Genomic DNA, 24,227 nt, shown 5'->3' with positions numbered 1-24,227 from the left:
GTTCAGAAAACAAGCATTTTAAAAGTTGTTTGCTTGTTGTGTTGTGGACACACCTGACAAAGCATGAATTCTGTCTTTCTACAAATCAACATCAGTATGTCGTTATTTCAGCATCATTTTGATCCATTTATTGCAATTAGATCACAGCACAGTCTGTTTATTTTGGGTTCATACCGCAGTAGTGACGTGTGGCTTGCTAGATACAGATACAGTATGTAAATACAATTCGCCGCCGGTTGACGTTATGAACCCAGATTGGTTATTTCTGGAGGAAAGCGAGGCGAAAATTTCCTTTGCGCTTGGTGTGAATGCACGGTAATACAATACGAAGCACAACGTAATGTAAACTAACATAAACAAAAGCACATGCACAACAACAGCACTATGTAATGATATTATTGAACCGCTGACAAGCTCCCCAGAAAACGTAAACACAAAACTGTTCTCCGCCTTTTCATTTTGAAAGAGCAACGGTCAATTGGTCGGCCGACCAATCCTGTAACTTCATCACTCAGTGACAGACTTTTGCGTTTGTAGGGCTGGCCCTCTGCGGTCCAGACAAAAAAAGACGATGGAAAAAAATTCTGCAGAATTTATTTGGCGACCCTAAAAAAAAATCTCCTGCGACCCGGTCTGTGGGAATGACAGGCCTAAAGGATATGTTTCTCTTTTGTTTTTTTCCTGTTGACAGGTTGTACCATGTTTGTATGTGTTCCTAAGTTGTATTTATTCATCTATTTTCTACACTTTGTCATTTAGAATAAATACTCAGAATCTACTTTCAACCATATACCTTTTTTTTTTTATAAATCAAAAAAAAAGAAAAAAGAAATGAGTGAAAACACAAAATATGTTGTCAGTACTAAGTTAATAAACAGTAGTGGTTGATCTTTATCTTATCTTATAACCAGGAGAAAGTTCCTCATAGCAGGTAACTTCCTGGTTCATCGTCCAACCTAAAATAGATCCTTCTATTAGATGTGGGACGCAGACAGATAAAGAGTATACAGTATATATAGAGAGAAACAGTCTCTCTGTGTTAGTGTTTGTATTAATTTACTGTCTGTTAACGTCCACTATGTCTCTGTTGCTGCTGCTGATGCTGCTGGCGTGCGGCTCCCAGGCGACTCATTTCTTAGGGACAGTGATGACCTATTACCCGAAACAGACCAACACCGATGGATCCGTCACGGTATGTACATCTAGAAGTACAGTTTCTTTAGCTTTTACAATAACAACAATACACTTTATTTATATAGCACTTAACTTAACAACTTTACAAAGTGCTTTACGGGAAAAAACACAACTATCAAAAACTATAAAATTTAAGAAATTAAATAACAGTTTAACTTTGACCATGTGTGCCCTTTAATGGTTTGTATGCTATTTTAAACATATTCATAAACATAATTTACTTTCTGACATAAAGATTAAGTTTAAGTCTTACTTCATATCAGCGAATACCATTGGTGGAAGAAGTACTAGTAAAAGTAGTAATACCATAGTGTAGAAATACTCTGTAACAAGAAAAAGTCTTGCATTAGCATCAAAATATACTTAAAGTACCAAACGTAAAAGTACTCATTATGCAGAATGGCCCATTTCACTATAATATATTTTATATTCTAATTATTGATGCATTAATGTGTTCATCACTTTAATGTTGCAGCTGGTAAAGGTGGAGCTAATTTTAATGACTTTATATACTGCAAGGTAGTTTAATTTATATATGATCATTTATTATTATTAATATTTTGGATTAATAATCTGAATATGCAAAGTAACTAAAGTTATCAAATAAATTTAGTTGAGTAAAAAGTACAATATTTCTCTCTGGATTGTTCGGGATTGGCTAAATTTAGTTATATTAATATTTAGATTGTATTTGCGTTTTTAACCTGGGTTACATAGAGTACTTGAGTAAATGTACTTAGTTACTTTCTACCACTGGTCAATAAATACTAAGTGAAGTAAATGTCTGAATAACTACCTTCTTCTGTATTGTGGATGTTTATGTTTGAGTCGTTTTATCTCTGCAGGTGGTCATCCGCTATAAGCTGAACTTTCACAGATGCACTGATGGTGACACATGGAGGTGCTTGAGTGGGAATTGTGGGAATCCGAGTTCTTTAGTGCTGAATGAGGTCGACAAGGAGAGCAGCGGAGAGTGGTGTCAGAGAGAGGGAATCATGACTCGACAGGTTCCCAGCAACGCTCCATTTGAGCTTTGGTAAATAAATCATGTACTGCAAAAATGTACTTTTCAGATACCTTGTTTCAGTAATCCACCCACTGGGTATTTCATTCAACTGGTTTTCAATTTGGTTTTAAACGCTACAGTTGCTGTTCTATTATTTGCTTTTACCCACTTGGTCATTATATATCCACATTACTGATGATTATTTATCAAAAATATCATTGTCTAAATATTTTGTGAAAGAACCAATATAGGCATCCTATAATATATTAAAGAGCGATACTATAGGCTACAAATAACACAGGAAAGCTAAAAAGACACACACGCCAACATGTGAATAAGGGGAGTACTGGCACTTATTTTGTTCCATTGGAATACATTGGAAATGCCACAGTAACACCTACAGTACTTGAGTACACTCAGATTCTGTGCAACATTAACAACCGACTTTCGCATGAACTCCCACTGAAGGTTGGACCGTGGTAACTGGATAAATAACATCGTAAATGGCATCATAAATTGGAGAGCTGTGACTCTGGTGGAGCTGAGGAACCGGTCGGACACCGGCCGAGCCAACAGATCACCCCAGACCACCATCCTGCCAGCTGTGAGGTAAGACTATGCTGTTATCTGGGTGTTTGCATTGGTGGGGCATTTAACATTTTGTCCCTGCACCATTCCCTATATACAAGCTACTTTCTCGTATATAACAAGCCAAAATCAACTTTCTCCCTTTTTTGTCCATTTGGATGTTTGTTTTTAATTCTTTTCTGAACTGAACTAGGGGTCAATAGTGGGGCAGCTCAGCTGAAATTTTTATAACAATTGTGCATTTTGCGATAAAAGCAACACATTTGGCACAGACACAGGTTTATATGTTGTTGATGAAATGTATCATGGAAAGATGAAGATCTTGCTGTTCTATAGGCGATTGGTTACTCTATCATGAAGACGTGTCTGGTCTGTTAAATACAAAGCTACAGCCAACAGTCAGTTAGCTTAGCTTAGCATAGAGACTGGAAACAGGGAAACTGCTCTGGCTCTGTCCAACGGTAACAAAATCCATCTACTAGCACCTCTAAAGCTCAATAATTAACGTGCTATATCTTGTTTGTTTAAGTTATACAAATACCAAAGAGCAACAGGGACAATAGGTTCTTTTTTTGTCACAGTAACTTCCTGGAGTCTCCGTTAGTTGCCTGTCTGTAAAGTCAAATACAGGTTTCCTTGAGTATTCGTAGTGTGATTTAGACCTTTCTTCTGTGAATTTAGACTCTGCCTTTGCCTGTTGTTTTTGGATTACCGTTTCTGGACGGACTTTCCAGGTACCGTACCTGTTTCTGGCAAGTAAAGACAGTGTTTTTTGTTGAGGTGTTTCCAGAAAAAGATTTGAGGAACTGATTGTTATACACTGCCACTGAAACATTGATGGCATGAATACCATGTTGTTCCTCCATAGGAAGCCTGAGTCGACTTTGAGACAGCATGAAACAACTGCTAGATATTTCTGTTTCTCTCTGTCAGAGTTCCTTCAAACTGTCGGAGAGATTTCAACCTGTTGGCGTTTGACCCTGACGGAGACGAGGTCAGATGCAGATATGGAAACCCAACACTGTCAGAGTGTAACCCCTGCACACCGCCCTCTGTTCTCCACCTCTCATCAGTGAGTAGCCTGCATTTTAATAGCAGAGTTGTTGTTGTTGACTTAAATGTCCCAACAACTATTGGATTGATAGTCATGAAATTTAGTTTACACTATCATGTCCCCATCATTGACTGTATATAAGAAGTGTGACGTCACCCATTGGTTTTTGGACTACAGTTTTGAAGCCTCAAGATTTGCATTTTGTCCGTCCCCATCTTGGTTTTTGGAACCAGAAATGACATGAGAGGGTGGAGCTAAGTACAACCGTACACTGATAATGACTAAAATATTTCAATTAACTTTCCTGAAAACACACTGTGAAAGGGTTAAAGTCCTAAGACTAAAACACGGACAACTCCCAGACTGGACAACGCCGTGGTAGCGACCTGTCAATCAAACACGTTCTCATCCCAACCCGTCACATACCGCTGCTTTGTCACGCCCCTCGGTGTCCCTTTATTTTTGGCATCAAAACCACTATAGTTAGTTGTAGGAAAGAACGTCATGGTTCGGCTTAAATCTACTACTGAAACTGAACGTTGTGAACACAAGACACCAACGAACAGCTAATTTTAATGTGAAAGTGAAACTTAACACAACGGAACACACAGGACATGAACAGTGGTCTGGTCCTGGATGAAAGCCTTGTGTTGGTTGATTATAATACTTAAAGCTATCAGTTGCCCAGTGTGACTCTTTTGCTCTATCTCAGGGCGTTTATTGTTGACGCGGTTGGGTTAACATTGTAGTTAATGGAACGCCCGGTGCGTTTCACACCGGCGCTAACGGGTGCCTTGTGCGTCCGTAGCGAACGCCGGCGGTCATGACAAAGCGTCGGTATTTGACAGCATGAGAATGAGAACTGGCTGGGTTTTCTGTTTCGAGAAAGGTTTTTTCACAAGTAGCTACTGACTTGCATTTCATTACAACAAAGAAAATTTTGGCCTTGTCTTTATTATTCTTTTGCAGTCTTGTTCGCTATCGTTCAGCTCCATGAGGAGCAAGAACGAAGGTCCGTACGCTGTACAGCTGGTGATGGAGGACTTTCCCAGGCAGACTATCACCTTGACTCAAACTGGCGGGGTCCAGGTGATAACGACTAACAGCCCACTCAGCAAACTACCTGTCCAGTTTGTATTAAGAGGTCAGATTTCACATTTTGACAGACAAGTTTGAATCCCTTTAGCGGAGTTGATCTTAGGCGTGTGGACGCCATCGGTTTTTGGGTGCATGCTACTGAAGTTGGCTGTTAACCATTCTCTCTATTGTTCCAGTGGATCCTGTGGTGCCATCGTGCACAGAGGGACTCTATCTGCCCAAGTTCCTGCCTCCAACCCCAGCCAACAGAGCTCAGCTGTACAACCCCGTCTATCAGTCCCTGGAAATCAGCATCAGTGCCGAGGCAAACGTCTCCTTGTAAGTCAAACATAAAACAAACCTTAGGTATTAACGCAGATGTCTTGTTCAATCTACTCTTGTGGAAGAGTCTTTATCGAAACTCTGCCGTGACTGACTCAAATGTCATGGATGTGCTAGTCCAGAATGCTTAATGTAGCCTCTATCTTACATAAAATAATATAGTTAGCTAATGGTATGCTACGCCTGGACCTTGCAGCAGAGAAACGACACTGTAAGAGCAGTGAGAGTGAATCAAAACTAAGGTTCCGATATCCTAACCTTAGTTCTATAAGCACACGCGGAGCCCTCTACTGGACTCTATGGTAATATTCTCCTCCAATCAGTGGGTGCGCTTGCCCTCTGAGATCTGCATAAATGTAGCTGGCCAATCAGGATGTGCCTCCTGAATATGTGCATCACCACAGTAAATAAGCGTCTTTTTTCCTGGTTTTATTTTCCATCTTAATGTTTTTAATATGTTTTTATGTTCAATTTCATGTGAAGCATGTTATGCATTGATTGTTAAGCACTTTGAGCTCCATTTCTTGTATGAAAGGTGCTATACAAATACATTTTATTCTTATTATTATTATTATTATTATTATTATTATTTTATTAAAGCTGAGTCAGAGTTTTATTTTTATTGGTCTAGTTTGGTCTAGAGACTCATTTTTACTGGTTTTATTTGACTTGACAATCATCTGATTCTTAAAGGATCTCTGAGCTGCTGTTCAGCGGGCCGTACAACATGATCAAGACGACATCAGGATCCGGACGATTCACCCTGAGATGGACACCGTCTGAGGACGAAGATGGAGAAAGCCACCCAGTCTGCTTCGTTGTCCAAGCTGTTCACAAGTTAGTCAGTTATATGGAAATATTGTGAAAGTACTTAGTAAAAATGTTGAACAAACACAAAAAAGTTCTTGCGAGGTTGAAATCAGAAGTATATTTTGTACTTTTTTCTTCAAAAATGGATGTCCCATTTTGTAATCAAGCTCTTAATTTTTTCCCTCAGTTCATATAAGTATCACTCGGAGCTGCGATGTCTCATTGTGAGCGTTGGAAACGGTGAGCAGCTCTTTTCTGTTCATGATCTATTGTTATGTAAATCTCACTTTTTTTTACATTACGGGTCCTTGAAGTAGATCTGAATACTCCTTTAACCTCTGATTAAAGGTATTTTATTTTGACTTTTGTTCGCAGAACCACCATCGATTACAACTGCAGCCCCATTAACTCCAACCACAGGTCCAACCACTAGTCCAACAACTCCAACGAAGCCTGAATCCGATCATTGTACGACCACCATTATTCCATTATTTCCTTTACAGCTACATCACAACAGCAAATGTTTATACAACTTACACATTCTCATTCAAACCAAAGAAAACTGACTTTATAATCCCCAAACAATACAGATTTTGTAATGCCGTGTTCAGACCAAGAACGAAGCGAAGAGTTGGACCGCCTGTATCATTTGAGTTCATTCGCGCAAGACGCGCCGGAGAGGAGGAGGAGCTTGTCCCTATAGATACCAACAACTTTTCTTTCCACCATTTCCTCCATCGACCATGGAGGAAATAACCATTGCTGCTGCTTCGTACATGTTGTGGAAGTCCCAGATATATCAGAAAACCAAAACGCCTTTGTGTCTGGGTTCATAACATCACCCGGCGGCGAGCTGTATTCACATACAGTGCCATTGCACTGACTATATCTAGCAAGCCACACGTCGCTACTGCGATATGAACCCAAAATAAACAGATTGTGCTTTGATTTAATTGCAATAAACGGATCAAAAGACTGCCGAAATAACGACATCATGGCTTTGATTGGCAAAAGGCCTGAATTCTTGCGTTGTCAGGTCTGTTACCAAGACGACAAGCAAACAACGTTTAAAATGCTCGTTTTCTGAACGGAGTTTGGATGGAATCAGTGCCAGGCTATGCAGCTGCTCCATCAACACTCAACATAACGTCATCTAGGCATTAATACGGCAGCGACGTTGTTGTTTCTACCGTAGACAGTATGTGGTTCATACACAGAGTTTGGTCCGGTCTCTGTACAGATATGATGTACTATCGTAGCTCTGGGCGACCACAATATTTTTTTTTCTCCGTTCCTGATTTAACAACGTCAGGACGTCTGCGACGACAAGAGGAGAATCTCAACGTTTAAGGCTTTCGTGACACAGCGTCACGCAAATTTCTCACTGTAGTTGAAATATTTCAATCCCGCGAATATGCGAATGACACAAATATCGCGTTGTGTCATTCACGGCGTTCGCACCATTCGTGTCACGGCGCAAATTTGCCTCTTTGCATTGACTTTGTATGTAATTGTGCAAAAAAAACAGTCCTTTAACAGTTTTCTTCTGGCCTGTATTGTAATGTTGAGTCACTGTGTTTCTAGTCGTCGTCGGTCTGAGAGTGAGGATCACCTCTTTGTCTGCGCTGTCTGATGACGACCTCAGGACTGCTGTCATTCAACAGGTAAGTCTGCTTCTTATCCAACCAGACGTCGTGTCAGAGCGTCACATGACCACGCAGAGATACTTTGACTATGTAGTACTTCCAGTTATTACAGGTAATGTCTGATTTTCACAAGAAGTGGTGGAGGAAGTACTCAGATCTTTTAATTAAGTAAGAGTAGCAATACAGTGTAGGAATACTCTGTTACAAGCCCTGCTTTCAAAGTTTACTTAAGTAAAAGTACTCGACCCATTTCAGAATAATATACATTATATTATTGTATTATAATTATCAACGCATTAATGTGTTCATCACATTAATGTTGCAGCTGGTAAAGGTGGAGCTAATTTTAATGACTTCATATACTGCTGGGTAGTTTGTGAATTTATCCATTTGGAAGTTTTATCTCAATTTATAATAATATATCATAATTTATTCAATTATATTTTATTAATCGGAATTTGCAAAGTAACTAAAGTTAAAAGGTACAATATTTACCTCTGAAATAATAATAATAATATATTTGTATTGCACATTTCATACAAGAAATGCAACACAAAGTGCTTTAAAATAAAAGAAAAATAGACAGAATGAACAGAAAAACAAGGAAAAATAAGAGGGAAAATAATACACACTTTATAAAAATCAGATTAAAATAAGATTACATAGAATACTGCTTAACATCGGATGGAAAATAAAAGCTACTGAATAATAATAATATTAAAATCAGTACCCATGTGCAGCAGCATCAAACCACTGTGTGTTTCCTCCTCCAGCTTAAAGATGAACTGGTGAGACGAGGGATTCCCCCATCCTCCGTCCTGACCTTCGTGAGGAGAGTGTGACTGGTGTGACTGGTGTGACTGGGAGTTACAGCCCACAGCGCCCCCTACTGGTTCAACGGGATTATTTACTGACTCCTGACTGAGGGGGACAATTTTTGTTTTCAGAATAAAGTCATAACTTTCCGAGAAAAAAACAACAAAAATTACTACTTTATAATATTATGACTTTATTCCCATAATATTACAACTTTTTCTTGTAATATTATCACTTTATTCTCGAAATCTCAGATTTTTTTTTTTTCCTCAATCTGGCCCTAATACTCTGTCGTACCATAGACTTACAACAATAATAAATAAAAATGAAAAAAACCCTGATCTGGACAAATAAACAGAAGTCACAAGTTTTCAGATTTACAGCAGTAGTAGTGAGTGTAAACTCTTTGATTATTCACATTCAGTGGTGGAAGTATGGAGTGCTATTAAAAAATTAATAAATGCATAAATAAATAAATAAATAAATAAATATGGCTATGAAATAAATCCTGATATAAATAAATGAGGCAATAAATATATAAATAAATGTAAATACAAATACACCTTTATTTATTTCAGGGTACTTTTATTTCATAATGAAATAAATAAATGTGTATTTATATTTACATGTATTTATATATTTATTACCTCAGTTATTTATTTCAGGGTTTATTTCATAGACATTTTTATTTATTTTATATTTACTTATTTATTCATTTGTTTATTTATTTAAGTGTAAAAATACTCTGTTACAAGTAAAATGTTACTTAAGTAAAAGTACAAAAGCATGAGCATCAAAATTTACTTAAAGTACCAACAATAAAAGCACTCATTATGCAGAATGGCCCATTTCAGAATAATATACAGTATATCATATTTTTGTATTATAATTATTGATACATTAAAAAATACATAATAAATTATATAAAATGTTATGTGTACAACAATAAACTGTTAAAAAAATACTTTACGAATGTAATCTGAATTGTTATCATCTAATTTATAATCTCATTATTTCATATTATATAAACTACTGATAAAATAACAGGAATTATAGCATTACTAATAATTACTAAACATTATTACTTATTATTTCATTGTTTGTTAACAGTAAAATAACTATTAACTAAGTTTAATTAACTATCAATTTACCATTTATAAATTAATAAAATAATTATTTTTATCTGACTAGCTGTTGTCTTCACATTTTATGTACGCTGTGGACTCGTCTGTATTATTGTAAAACATAATTAATCTTAAGAATTTGAGAATTTATTTGAACAAAACAAACATGTTGAAAAAAAGCTGAAACGGAGGCGGTGAAGTTTGAAAGACATCCGTTTTACTTCCAGTTGAACGAGCCAGAGCAGCATGTCATTAGGAATAAATACACAGGTCACGGTTTCAAGATAGTAACAATAAATAAAACATCAGTCGGTTGTAAACTTGTTCATCATGACGCCACATGATATTAAACTCTTTGTTGGTTTTGTTTGCATGGTGTGAAACTAACCTTTTTTTTTGAGCCAACCAGCCAACAAATCCAGAGTTTTAGCAGCTGAAGAAACTCCTCAGGAGCTAAAGTGTGCAAAAATATGAAGACTAACGCCGGTCTAAATTACCTTTTAATGGTTTAATATTTAAAACCATATTGGAATAGTGGTATGTTACTTCTTTGGTTGATATTTGTTGGATTTATTTATGATAAAACGGCTTTGAGACAATAGAGTGCTGCAGGAATGAGTCCTTAAACCCGGAAATGAGTTAGCATTTTAGCACTTCCTGTTCCCTCGTCTGGACAGCCGATAAGACTGTTGTCAGGCTATGAAATAGCCGTCATCAGTCCTATAAGCCCCATAGATGTGGGTCAATAGGGGCCTACCACACCCACTTTATCATATATTCACATAGTAGATCACCGAAAGAAGTTTTTAAAAGAAGACGACAGCGACCTCTAGTGTAGTAATTATGAAAGGAGCAGAAGCCGAAGTCAGGTGTTGTAGTATTGCATCCTGTGTGAAACCAACAATGTGTAGGTGTCTTTGTGTTAGTTATTTTGAACCAAAACACAATGATTTTCCCTAAACTTAACTGGTGTTTTTTTTTTTGCCTAAACCTAAAGAAGTTGTATTTTTTTTTGCCTAAACCTAAAGAAGTTGTATTTGTTTTGCCTAAACCTAAAGAAGTTGTCGTTTTTTTTGCCTAAACCTAAAGAAGTTGTAGTTTTTTTGCCTAAACCTAAAGAAGTTGTAGTTTGTTTTGCCTAAACCTAAAGAAGTTGTAGTTGTTTTTGCCTAAACCGCCTATTTAACGAGCTGATAACAGTCGAATTGGGCGATCTAGAAGTCAATGGGTTTTTTTAATGGGTTTTTAGTTAGAAGTCTGAAATAAGGTCTGTGGTTAACACAAGCTGAAGAGATTTTAACGTTTTGTTCTACGATGTAAAATACACCAATAAATACCCACTTGTGAATTTTGAAGCCTTTATGTGTCTTAAAAAAGGCGGTTGCTAACAAGCGGCTAAATGAGACTACAAAACATCATCACGCCGTTCATCATACTTGCGTTCATGCGACCGTGATATAGTTCATTTGCAGCCTAATGTTAGCTTTTTACTACTGGCATTGCAATCACGCTTCAAAAATCATAAAGTGGTATTCATATGTGGAGATTATCTTGCTCAAAACGTAAAAGTACCATAAACGTTTGTTCGCCACAGAGCTTACTTTTGGCATGATGCTAGCTTCCTGGTTGGCCTACAAAAATACGTCATCCCTGGAGCACTCTATTGCAATCCACTGTAGCTTGAGGCGGTCACATTGATGCACTTTCTTTTGTTTTCCCCATAAAAGTCAATGAAGTTGCAGGTTTTTGAATTGCCAAACAGGCTAGCAGAACTGAATGTTAAAAGTTTGGCTGGTGGCGAAGTGTTAATTTCAGACCCTCTTTGTTTGTACACACATTCCTTCCCGCTGTCAAGTAAAACAGCAAAATGGGGCACGCTTGTTTTGTTTCAGCTGACAGTTGGTGGAACCCAAGGAGGCACCAATGTGGATGAACCGAAACAAGCGCACCCTGTTGAGCAACACTGATACAAAAAAAACAAACGAAAAGTCAAACAAGCAAGCCAGTACCCTGATAGTTAACACACACCTGGACAAAAAAACACTCACAGTTTAAAATGTTTTTAAGTGAGGTACGCTTGATTTGAGAGCGACGTAGGACTGCAAAATTTGACCAAATTCAAGTCGAGACAAGTCAAAACCTCGTCATGAATATTCACAAAAAACATTTCAAACCCTTTGTTTTGTTTTACCCAGATCGCGATAGAAAACACACACACAAAAAAATGCAGTAACTTTCCCTTCATGAGAATTGCACATCGTCGATATAAAATATGAACGTTCCTATGTACAGCTAGCAAAAACCAAACCTGGGCGAGGATGTACTGTAAGTGAAACCTGCCTGTCAAGAAGTGTTTGGAGAGCGGATACCAGTGGTTATGAGAAACGGTCACCCTCCCTGCAGTCAAACATTATAAAAACCAACAGAAATAAGGCATCTTTTAGCTCGGAGGGACGGTTGCTTCGTCGCCATCATGGGGTTTGAAAACATGCATTCACACCATAAGCTAAATTATTAACAAAATCACCCATAAACAGACGATAAAATATGCTAATGGATGAGAAGAACCAATCAAAGCCTCCCAGTTCTCTAGTGCTCTTGTTTGAAAGATAACAGGAAGCTGGAAAAGTGGTAGCATCCATTGGGTGGTGTGATGGTAAACTCTGAATAGCTATCGCCGAGCTCGAGCTATAGGTATCAGGGCAGCCCGGTCGCACGTAAAGGCGTATGAATGACACGATAGTGCGCAGGGCAAAAGCATGCCCTAAGAACGCCGTTCTTGCTCTTGGCGTGTCATTTGTACGCCATGTAGTCTGTACTGACTGCAATGTAAACACATCCGTGTAAATATGCTATGCTCAGAGCTAGTGAAGTAGAATAAAAAGTGAGAGAGACTGCTTATGGTCGGCGGGTCCAACAAACACAGGACTTTTAACCAGGAGACCGGTTTTGTAAGTTACAGTAGTGACGTTTGTGATGTGTTTTCCGCACTTATGTTACGTTGTTTCCGTATGTATTTTACTCAGTTTACACAGCTATTTTAAGGCCAACCATGACGTTTTTCCTAAACCTAACTTAGTGGTTTTGTTGCTTAAACCTAAGCGAGTGGTTTTGTTGATTTGTTTCTACGTTAGTGCCATTTATCACGTTTTTTAGCGACGTGTGTTTTTTAGTGATATTTGTGTTGTGTATTCTGCCCTTATGTTACGTTGTTTCTGTATGTATTTTACTTAGTCTACGTACTTATTTTAAGGCCAACCATGACGTTTTTCCTAAACCTAAGTGGTTTTGTTGATAGATATTTGTTTTGTAAGCTATATATACAACATTTATCACATGTTTTTAGTGATGTTTGTGACCTATTTTCTGTATTTTTATGATGTTGTTTCCAGACGTATTGTACTTAGTTCACGTACTAATTTTTTATAAAGTTTTTCCTAAACCGAACTAAGTGGTTTTGTTGCCCCCTGCTGCTACTGCACCTTCATACATGCTTGTAATATTCACGCCTCGGCGAGGCAAAACAGGACACTGACACGCTATTGTGTGGTGGACAGGCGGGTCTATTACAGGCTTTGGCGTGATACCGGTTTGATCAAGGAGTTTATAGGTTACATGCTGTCTTTTCTTGGTAATATTTAACATCACAGTCGAGTAACGTAATATTCAGAATTTATAATATGCACTGTCACTCAGATTTTATGCTGCAATCGTTGTTCTCTTTGTGTTATGAATAATTCGTTGCTCACAGTGTGAATGCAGCATTACAAACTCTTTGACAACACTGCACGCCTCTCATTACCACTGCTAACATCTCTCCAAGGTTCTCACTTACTTTGTTAAGAAACATTTTAAAATAGAGTGTTATTATCAGTAACTTAAGTTTCTTGAAACGTGTGAAAGTACAATAAAAAAGGCAGATCACTCCGTGTGATTTAAGTCACATAATTCAAGGAAAAAGGGCTTTTCAGAGGAAACAGGTGAAACCATCTCCCAACTGGTTGTATTTGTAACATCTGAGGACCATTTGTGAATACTTTGTTAAAATACAGAGTTCATTAAATCCACTGAAGTCATAATGTTCAGCTCAGGTCAAACACAAAATTACCATATATATATATACATACATAAAAACACGCAGAGGGGTGAAGTTGCCTTTGCGTCTGAAGGTTTTTCAACCAGATGTCAACCATGAAAAAGCTCCTCAGTGTGAGTGTTTCATGATCACATGAAGTAGAGTGAAGACGTAACAATACAAATACTGAAAAAAACTAAAAACTAGCTGTTGCCATTCCCAAATATTGGTTCTTTTAACGAAATTTTATTGAGGGCAACTCAACAGATAAATATTCTCTTGTGGCACCCCCACCTTTTAAAGGATGCATGTCCCATCTTTGCAACTTATTTTACTGCCAAAGAAGACAATTTCTAAAGACCGACGTATGTGTAAAGCTAGGGTCAATTGATTGTTTCTAGGGCTGTCAATCGATTCAAATATTTAATCGCGATTAATCACAGGATCGTCCATAGTTAATCATGATTAATCGCAAATTAATCGAACATATTTTATCTGTTCAAAATGTACCTTTTAAGGGAGATTTGTCAAGTATTTAGTACTCAAGACCTCTTGAAGTCAGAGGTCAAGTGACCCCCTTTGAAAATGGTCATGCCATTATTTTTCTCGGCAAAATCTAGTGTGAGTTTGGAGCGTTTGTAAGCAGCGCGGCGCAGCGCTCAGCGTCTCTGACTGTAATTGTCTCAAGTCTTCAGTTCAAAAGTCAACATTTATTGAAAAAAGATCGACGTAATCATTTCCAAAATTCACACTCCATCCAATGAAACACTCTGCTCTGCTTCAGTCCATATTTGTTGGCGTTTAGCCTTTCAAACAGCATTTTCACTGGGAGGCAACGGGGCAGTCTAGCAGCAATCAACAGCACCATACTGTTACATACCCTTTAAGGTACATTTTGAACAGATACAAATGTGTGATTAATGTGCAATTAAATATTTTAATTGATTGACAGCCTCAGTAAAAACTTTGCATTTCCACTCAGGGTTTTTTAATGCGCAAATTGAAAATGTGCATCAAAACAGGTGGATGGAAACGCACCACTACACACTTCATTATTGCTCCTTCAACAGCAGCAAAGGCAACTTCACCCGTCACATAAAAATCCACAGTTATTGGTAGAGTTAACTCCACGGAATAGTTAAGAAACAATAAATAAGTTAAGAATCATCGTCCCTTCACTGAGATTTAGCAGAATACTGAGAAGTGTACTCTGAGTGTGTGTAAATCTGTAAATGTAACACAGTTTAGTTAGTTAGCACGTCAAACTTCTTTGTACTTCAAAATTAAAACAGGAATGAGGAAAAAAAACAAAACACAAACTCAAAAAAAAGGAAATCTCTTTGTGGACATTCTCCATTTCCTGTTTGCTTACTTACGAACCCCGAGGCATCACATGAACACATCTTATTTCTTTTCTATTATTATACCAGTTCGGTGCTTTCCAATAAAGGGAGGATACAACGCTATTTAGACAACAGTGGGCCTCAAATTTTGTGTCAACAGTTTGGGGAAAACCAAACGAATGCCCCTTTGGGATGTGTCTTTTGGTGTTGGACGTTAACCAAACTCAGTGACCAAAAATAACCCATTAGAGATGCATTAATAGAATATGTGGCCAAAAAGTATGTGGACGTTTGGTCTAAGGCTTCCTCATTTGGGCCCTTTTGTTCCACTGTTTTCCCAGTTTGGTGAAACCAACACCTTTGGGATGAATTTGGTCGAGCCAGACCTGATCGCCCAACATCAGTGTTGGACCTCACTAATGCACTTGTATGAATGGAAGCATCCATTCCCTGCAGACACGTCCCCAAGACTGGGGACTGGTTTTGGAATGAGATGTCCAACTTTCACTTATGGGTGTAATGTTCAGGTGTCCACGTACTTTTTTTTAAAATTAAAGCTCAACCAGTTTTGTGTCTGTGATTTCACTACGAGCCATAAGAACATATTCAACTAATACGGATGAGATCAAATCAGATATTGGTAAAAAATCCATATCAGTGCATCCCTAGTAACTATTTAAAGCTTGGCTTGGACATTACCTGGGTAAAAGAATTTGATTCTTCCATAAATAATTTTCCATTCAGGAGTTGAAGGTGTAAAAACACTTTGAAGGAACAGGAAGTTGACCTACCTGACCTCCTTTGGTAGCTTTTTGTTCGAGAGGCTGAGGCTCGTTAAAGTCAGAGGAACTGACGAGTATAGCATAAATACTGGCCAGAAGTCAGCATCATAAAAAGACTGGTGTTCGACTGGTATTTGGGTTGATACTGATCAAACTCGTCTTAGAAATCCCCTTTCTCACATCTATGCATACATATTTTTGCACAATGTGCACCATTATTAGCATCTTTGGAGTTTTAATTGGGCAGTTTTGGTGTTTCATGATGGCCTAAATGTTGGTAGGAAACACAGAGGGCCAGGTTTAACAAGGCTTTTGGCGCATTCTGCTGCATTTTAGCAAGTGTTAGCAAGGTGTGCCTTTCTCCGTATTAACTCCGCCAAGGAGGTCATGTTTTCAGCTTGGTTTGTTTGTCTGTTTGTCAGCAGGATTATGGAAAAACTACTGACCCGATTACTGTAAAACTTGGTGGAAGGTTGGAGCAGGGGCCAAGAAAGATCTCCGATTAATTCTGATCCATATTTTTGAAAAACTGTCCATCGTGAGTCCGCAGCCTTGTCTCCTACCAAATTACGTTCCCATAAAACGTAATTTTTGGCTGGAGTCCGACAATGTTAAAGGAGTGCAACGCTAAATCTGTCTTTTAATAATAGTTTTTTCAGGTGGACTTCAACCGCAAAATGTTCTGAAGGATCTCTACGTTTGGCCCCATTTTCTTATTAAATCTGGCCCTGAATGTTTGCAATTTGCGGGCATGAAATTTGTCCAATATACATCCAATATCAGCAGCTTTTTGGTGTAAAAATAAAATGCATATCAGGGTTTATAACCCCACATCAGTCAAACCCCAGTGTTCACAACTCTTCCATTAAACAATCATAGAACGCTGGTAGTTAAACTACGGATCGGGACCGTCGGAGCTCTTCCCTCATATGACAGGAAGGAAATTCATGAGTCTGGGTGTCTGAGGCTGAACTCTTTTAGGTCCTGGGGGATAAAGTCACTCACACTTCATACACTCGTTCATTCATCTAATACACTCTCTCTCTCTCTTCATTCATCCCGGTCTCAGCCTCTTTCCTCTTCAGCTCTCAGGTCCAAAGATAAAGATAAGACATCTTAGTTAGGCAGAAAATTCACTCTTTCTCTCACACACACACACACACACACACACAAAAACCTTTCCTCGCCCTCTGTCCGCCGCTCGCAGGTCGAAGGTCAGACGTCGTAGTCGGGCAGGGCGGAGTAGGTGATGCCGCCGACCGACGGAGGGCTGGAGTGGAGAGGAAGAAGCCAGCAAAAGACCGAACCTGGAGAGAAATTAGTTTAGATTAGAGATTAAAAGCAGAGCGTGGATTTTCGTCTGACAAATTTGCACCAAAATTAATAAAAACTGATTTCGTGGGTTCGTATCGATGCTTGCTACAGAAACAGGTATAAAACAGGTAAAACAGCTTGCTATTTCAGCGCTGAAATTATTCATTAATTCTTTAAAGACATCAATGAAAATAGTCGTTAGAGGTATATTTAAAAAAAAATAAAAAAAAAAAAATAATGTAAACTTAAAAAAAAGAAAATTATAAAATTAAAAAAATTTAAATTAAAAACAAAACAAAACAAAAAAATCAAAAATCAAAAAATCAATACTAAAAAAAATTTAAAATCAAAATGTCAAATACCCACCTCTTCCAAAAACCTCCCGCAGCAGAGCGAGCTTGGGCTTGCGGGTGTGTGGAGGATGGTGAGGCAACTGAGAGGAGTTGGAGGAGGAAGAGGAGGAAGATGAAGAGGCTCTGTCCTTGATCATCAGCCTGTTCTTCATCTGCTCGATGGGAGTCTCGTCTGTGATTATGGAGACCAACTGGAGGGAAGAAAGTACGACATTACACTTCAGAAAACCATTTTTTTTAATCCAAATTGTTTCTATATAATAAGATAATTAGTGTTGATTATTCCAGCAGTTCTTTTTTAATCAAGTGTTGTCATTTACTTTCACGGATCACCTGCTTTTCCTCAACATGCCTCGTCTACTTTCGAGTAGAGTACTCGAGTACATGTGCTTGGTTGCATTTGTGTGTTTACCTGATCGTAGAAGATGACCATGACAAACACGCCAAACAACACCGACTCCACCAGGAGGATGATGTAGTGAGCGCTACGAGAGAGAAAGAGTAATAGAAAGAACAAGCTGACCGATCAGAATCAATACTTTAATACTCACAGACTGTTTTACATGAAACACCACAATAACAACTCACACTATGAGGTGCTTGCTGGGCGTCTCCTCTGCTTCTTTCTCTGCGTCGCCTTCCCTCTCGCTCCGTATCCGCCACACCCACGCCGACACCACCAGCCCCATGGAGTACAGACTGGCCATGCCTGCACACGAAGGTGGACACAGTTACAACATCGGCAGCATTAGCTTCAGTGTGGTATCGGTGCCGTTGTATCGGAGCCGTTTTGCGAGTACGAGTACATGAGCACAGTGACTGTATGTGAGGTCACAGTGACATTTGACTACGTAAACCTAATCAGTTCATCCTTGAGTCCAGGTGGACGTTTCTGGCAAATTTGAAGAAATTCCTGAGATAATTGGACGAACGGAGGGACAGACAACCTGAAAACATAATTCCTTGAGGCATGGAGATACTACCCAGTAGGGTTGAAATGTTCCCAATGCTGTGAGTCAGTGTTTGGGTACTGTTACATCCTGTATGTACTCACCGGTGTAGAAGAGAAACTGGATGAAATACTTCTGGTTCAGCTCTCCGACACAGTTGTTGATCCTAAAACACAGAAACACACAAATTAGGAAAGAAGAAGAGGAAGTTGAAGAGGAGGAAAATAAGAAACTGTTTCCTCACCAGGGACAGTGATGGTCCATGCGGCGTATACACCTCTGACAGACGCGGCAGTGATGCGCTCTGGGAGGTCTGTAGGTTTCACAGCGACTGCACACCGTCCAGCCTTCACAGCCCTGGAAGCAGCAGGACAGACGGTAAAAATACATAGTGCAATCTGACGGAGACTCAACCACAAATAATCCTGCTTCCCCTTTAACTCCATGAGTCATACTTTTTATTGTTACAACAACCTAACACGAACAAATAAAGTATTATGTACATATGATAACAGCAACTGTAAATTAAAAAGCATATTATTCAAAAACAAGGGAGGAGAAAAAATTATAATATTAATAATTAAAAAAATAAAAAAATAAAAAATAAATATAAAAAATAAATTTAGAATAAAAAAGTAAGTAAAAACATAAATAATAATAATAAAATAAATAAAGAAATAGAAAGACATTTTTAATGTATTCATTTATTTTTTACTTTATTTCTATTTGTTTCATATTTATTTGTAAATGTATGTATTTAAATACATAAATACAAACATACATGACATGGAGAACATACATAAAAATAAGTATAAAATAAAAAAAATAGATAAAACATACTTGCAAATATATATAAATGAATTTAAAAATTAATAAAAATAAATACACAAATAAATAAAAGGATATTTAAATACAAGAGTAAATAAATAAGGGAATTAATAGAAAGATAAATAAATAAAAAAGCAAATTAAAATAGAAATATCCATTTATGTCACAAATGATCAATTAATTAATGGCTACATTTATTTTTAATATTAATTTTGCTACATTTAATGATATATTTATTTATTTATTTATTGAGTCACTTATTTATTTATTTAATTATTTATTCATTTATTTTTTATTTTGGCAGGTTCAGTCCTCCATAAGGAACCATTGGTTTGAATCCACACAATGTCAATAAAATAGTGAAAAAAGTTGACGTCTTCATATTGCTGATTTTGCAGCAAATCCTCACATTTTGAGAAGCTGGAACGAGCAAACGTTTGGCATTTTTTGTTCGAGTTAAATGCCTTAAACGAGTAATCGGTTATCAGAATTGTTGTCGATTCATTTTCTGTTCATCTGCTGATTCTTTCAGCACAACACTGGCACAAACATTTTTAAAATTATACCTTGTCGTTGCAATTTTCCAACACCTGTCTGCCAACATTATCAAACCCAGAACTGAGGAAGTTTTGGTCCCAGTTCGTTTGAACCCACAGAAGTTAAAGAAAAAACAACAGTCGTGTTGTTGGTGGAGCTACAGACACACGTCATGCCCATCGCTGCAACACTCTACAGAAATCTGTCATTAAAGCTCATATAAGCACATAATAACAAGCCCAACAGCAGACAGAAGTACTAAGATGTAATTACGGAGTCACTGTGAGATAAATATATAGTAGTTAATAACACACTGATAGTCTGAGAGGAGCTCTCTATTATTAACCTTTACAGCGCATGACATTAAGCCTCCTGGCAAGAAGCTGAGATGTTTAACTCGCCAAACTGATGGAAAATGTAGGCCTATTAAATACATAAATAAACGAATAAATAAACGAATAAATAAATAAATAAATAAATAAATAAATAAATAAATAAATAAACAAACAAACAAACAAACAAACTCACCAGGGATTTGGACAATTATAATATCTAGGGCTGTCAAAGTATATTATACTTGACTCAGCAGTAAAACGATGGACTAAACTCACCCGCTCATTCATCCGGGACGACTGGGAGCGAAGGTCTGAGAAGTCAATGGCTGTCTCAGGAAGAGGCACCATACCTGGACAACAACACACAAATCAATCGTCATCTTTTGGTGCTTTTCCCCCGAGCGTTTCTCCCATTTCCTACAGTTGCCCTGACACCTAAACGCACTGCAACTTTTCTTAAGTTCTTAAACACGTTGAGCTATCGGGACCACCGTACTATTCCCCTCTCGACTTATGGATCTCTCTCATAGATACTGACCCGGGTCTGAGAAGACGGCTTTGGAGTGGCAGGCCAGCAGCAGCAGCAGAATCAGGTTGAACACTGATCCGTGTAGAGTACACCACACACTGCCAGAGAGTTAGAAAACAAAAACAGACTGTTTATTACCTAGAAAAAGCATCAGTCATTGTTTTATTTATCCTTCTGTTACGTGTCAGGCTGCAACTAGTCGTTTAACCTGACAATTAATTTATAGATTTATCATTTGACATATAAGATGCCAGGAAGAAGCAGAACATGAATCTTCAAATATGTTGTTTTGTCCAACAAACATTCAGTTTTCAACAAAAAAAACAGCAAATCCTCAAATTGGAAATGCATTTTTTTGTCATTTTAATAATTATATATATATACATATATATATGTATATATATATATATGTATATATACACGCATATAAATACAGAAAATATAATTTTTTATTTTCCAACGTCGTTTTACTATTGGCTCAGAAGTCTTGTTAGAAGTGGGAACCAAACGTCAGATATCTTCCACACAGATAACCAAAACATTAATTTTGGATCCGTCACTATTTTTTAAATGATTAATTCACAATCATAACAATTCTTTTTTCTTTTTTTAGTAAAAGCCATACTTTTATTCTGCACCTTTCTAAAAGCTCCGTGGATGTATTATTTTAATATATTTATTTTATTTCGTCTTCATAAAAAAAAACTTTCAACTAACTGTCTTTCGATTGTTTTATTTATATATTTTACATATTCTATTTCCATAACTGTTCTAGCTATTTCCTGCCTCTTTTTTTGCATTATTAATTTGTTTTTTCTTTTTTTTGTCATGAAGTATTTGCACTTAATTTAATTTACAAGCTATCAGATGCTTGAACAATGAAACAAACTCTTTAAGGACAATATACCAAAGGACATTCACCATGTATATATTATACTATACCTGCTGCAATATTAATATTATATTATATACTGTTGCCACTTATTCTGCACTGTTCAACTCACTTTTTTACCATGTTTACTATCTTGTATATTTTTAATATTTTGTATATTTTGCTCATTTTGGTATGTTTTATCTGGTATTTTGAGTTTTTCTTCCTGGGAGTTTGATGCAAGAACATTTCACTATACGTACTTCTTGATGCAACAAATAATAACAAATGTTTCTCTCTTGTTTTAGTTTGACTATTTTTATTTATTCTCTTGTTTTTTTTTACTTTATTGTGAAGCAAACTACACTCCCTGTATGAAAGGTGCTATATAAATGAATTATTATTATTGGTTTAACCACTTAATGTATTATATTTTATTATCTTATAATGTGTATTATTGTAATCTTTAAAGTAACTAAAGCTGTCAGACAAATGTAGAGCAGTAAAAAGTACAATATTTACTTCTGAGATAGTAGTATAAAGTAGCAGAAAATGGAAATACTGTGTACTTAAGTAAATGTACGTAGTTACACTCTACCACTGATAATTAGTAGAAGTGAAAGCAGTAAAACATGAATTAAATATAAAGTAAGTAAAGCTGTATTTGTGAATGTTTGAGTGATAAACAACAGAAACTGTTTCACACCTCAGCTAGTAAACAAAAGGAAAAAAAATCTCTTATTTATTCTCTTTTTTTTTTACTTTAAGTAAAGCAAACTACATTCCCTGTATGAAATTATTATTATTATTAATTTTTATTATTATTGGTATAACCACTTAACAATGTATTTTATTATCTCATAATGTGTATTATTGTAAAATCTTAACATTTAAAGTAACTAAAAGCTGTCAGACAAATGTAGAGCAGTAAAAAGTAGAAATGAACATGAATTAAATCTAAAGTAAGTGAAGCTGTGAGTGATAAACAACAGGAACCTCCTGTAGCTGTTTCACACCTCAGCTAGTAAACAAAAGAAAAAAAAAATCTCTTATTTATTCTTTTTTTTTTTTACTTTATTGTAAAGCAAACTACATTCCCTGTATGAAATTATTATTATTATTGGTTATTATTATTATTATTATTATTGGTTATTATTATTATTATTATTGGTTATTATTATTATTATTATTATTATTATTGGTTATTATTATTATTATTATTATTGGTTATTATTATTATTATTATTATTATTGGTTATTATTATTGGTTATTATTATTATTATTATAATTATTATTATTATTGGTTATTATTATTATTGGTTATTATTATTATTATTATTGGTTATTATTATTATTATTATTATTGGTTATTATTATTATTATTATTATTATTATTATTGGTTATTATTATTATTATTATTGGTTATTATTATTATTATTATTATTATTGGTTATTATTATTATTGGTTATTATTATTATTATTATTATTGGTTATTATTATTATTATTATTATTATTATTGGTTATTATTATTATTATTATTATTGGTTATTATTATTATTATTATTATTATTGGTTATTATTATTGGTTATTATTATTATTATTATAATTATTATTATTATTGGTTATTATTATTATTGGTTATTATTATTATTATTATTGGTTATTATTATTATTATTATTATTGGTTATTATTATTATTATTATTATTATTATTATTGGTTATTATTATTATTATTATTGGTTATTATTATTATTATTATTATTATTATTGGTTATTATTATTATTGGTTATTATTATTATTATTATTATTATTGGTTATTATTATTATTATTATTATTATTATTGGTATAACCACTTAACAATGTATTTTATTATCTCATAATGTGTATTATTGTAAAATCTTAATCCTTAAAGTAACTAAAATCTGTCAGACAAATGTAGAGCAGTAAAAAGTAGAAATGAAAGCAGTAAAAGATGAATTAAATCTAAAGTAAGTGAAGCTGTGAGTGATAAACAACAGGAACCTCCTGTAGCTGTTTCACACCTCAGCTAGTAAACAAAAGGAAAGCAGGTGTAATGTCGATACAAAACCTTCACAAACAGCCTCCTGAATATAGATAAACATGTGTTAGAGTGATACAGAACTGGTTTAGTGTGTATAGAGCAGAGGAAGCAGAGAAAGGAGGCAGCTGGAGGAGGCTGTCAGAGCTGCTGTCAGAGCTGCTGTCAGAATGAATGGAGCCCAGAGAGGCAGAGAGAAGCAGACGCCATGTTGGGCTCTTTTAAAGGCTTTAAACGACATTAAGAACACAAAGCACCGACCTGTCCGTGTAGGCTGGGATGAGGACATACTGAATGACCACGTAGTCCGCGTAAAACACGCTGAAATACGTTAGAACCAGGCAGATAACGCCGCAGGGGTCTCGCCTACAGCGGACCGACGCCATCTTCTGTCGGGCTCCGCCCCCCTCCTGCGTCACACACACACTTCCTGGTGACGTCACACCGAAACCTGATGCTGCCTTCCATGACCGTAGGAAATAATAAATAATAATGACTTCTTAAAGGGCCAGTTCACTTGTTTCATTTTGGCCATTTTTAAGTCAAACATGCTTATTTATATTTATATATATTATATTTTATTACA

The 24,227-nt window shown here is 36.3% G+C and overlaps 2 protein-coding genes across 2 annotated transcripts; one reads left to right on the top strand and one right to left on the bottom strand.

Moving 5' to 3' along the window:
- Nucleotides 1-817: 817 nt before the first annotated feature.
- Nucleotides 818-8,674, top strand: LOC119481308. Its single transcript, XM_037758098.1, has 11 exons — nt 818-1,192; nt 2,040-2,230; nt 2,669-2,809; nt 3,722-3,860; nt 4,812-4,986; nt 5,117-5,258; nt 5,955-6,098; nt 6,259-6,311; nt 6,447-6,539; nt 7,656-7,735; nt 8,491-8,674. Exons 1-11 carry the CDS (start codon nt 1,079-1,081, stop codon nt 8,557-8,559), a joined length of 1,341 nt encoding a protein of 446 aa, XP_037614026.1. The 5' UTR covers nt 818-1,078; the 3' UTR covers nt 8,560-8,674.
- A 5,654-nt stretch (nt 8,675-14,328) lies between these two features.
- Nucleotides 14,329-24,093, bottom strand: zgc:77880 (zf-DHHC domain-containing protein). Its single transcript, XM_037758100.1, has 9 exons — nt 23,903-24,093; nt 20,713-20,801; nt 20,451-20,524; nt 18,719-18,831; nt 18,579-18,640; nt 18,113-18,233; nt 17,937-18,009; nt 17,538-17,715; nt 14,329-17,164 (listed from the first exon to the last, which is right to left on the bottom strand). The coding sequence occupies exons 1-9, from the start codon at nt 24,025-24,027 to the stop codon at nt 17,073-17,075; spliced, it is 927 nt and encodes a 308-aa protein (XP_037614028.1). The 5' UTR covers nt 24,028-24,093; the 3' UTR covers nt 14,329-17,072.
- Between the last annotated feature and the right edge of the window lie 134 nt (nt 24,094-24,227).

Source organism: Sebastes umbrosus, chromosome 22, assembly GCF_015220745.1.
Source record: "Sebastes umbrosus isolate fSebUmb1 chromosome 22, fSebUmb1.pri, whole genome shotgun sequence".
Taxonomy (NCBI): Eukaryota; Metazoa; Chordata; class Actinopteri; order Perciformes; family Sebastidae; genus Sebastes; species Sebastes umbrosus.
This window is presented reverse-complemented; position numbering and strand designations above follow the sequence as displayed.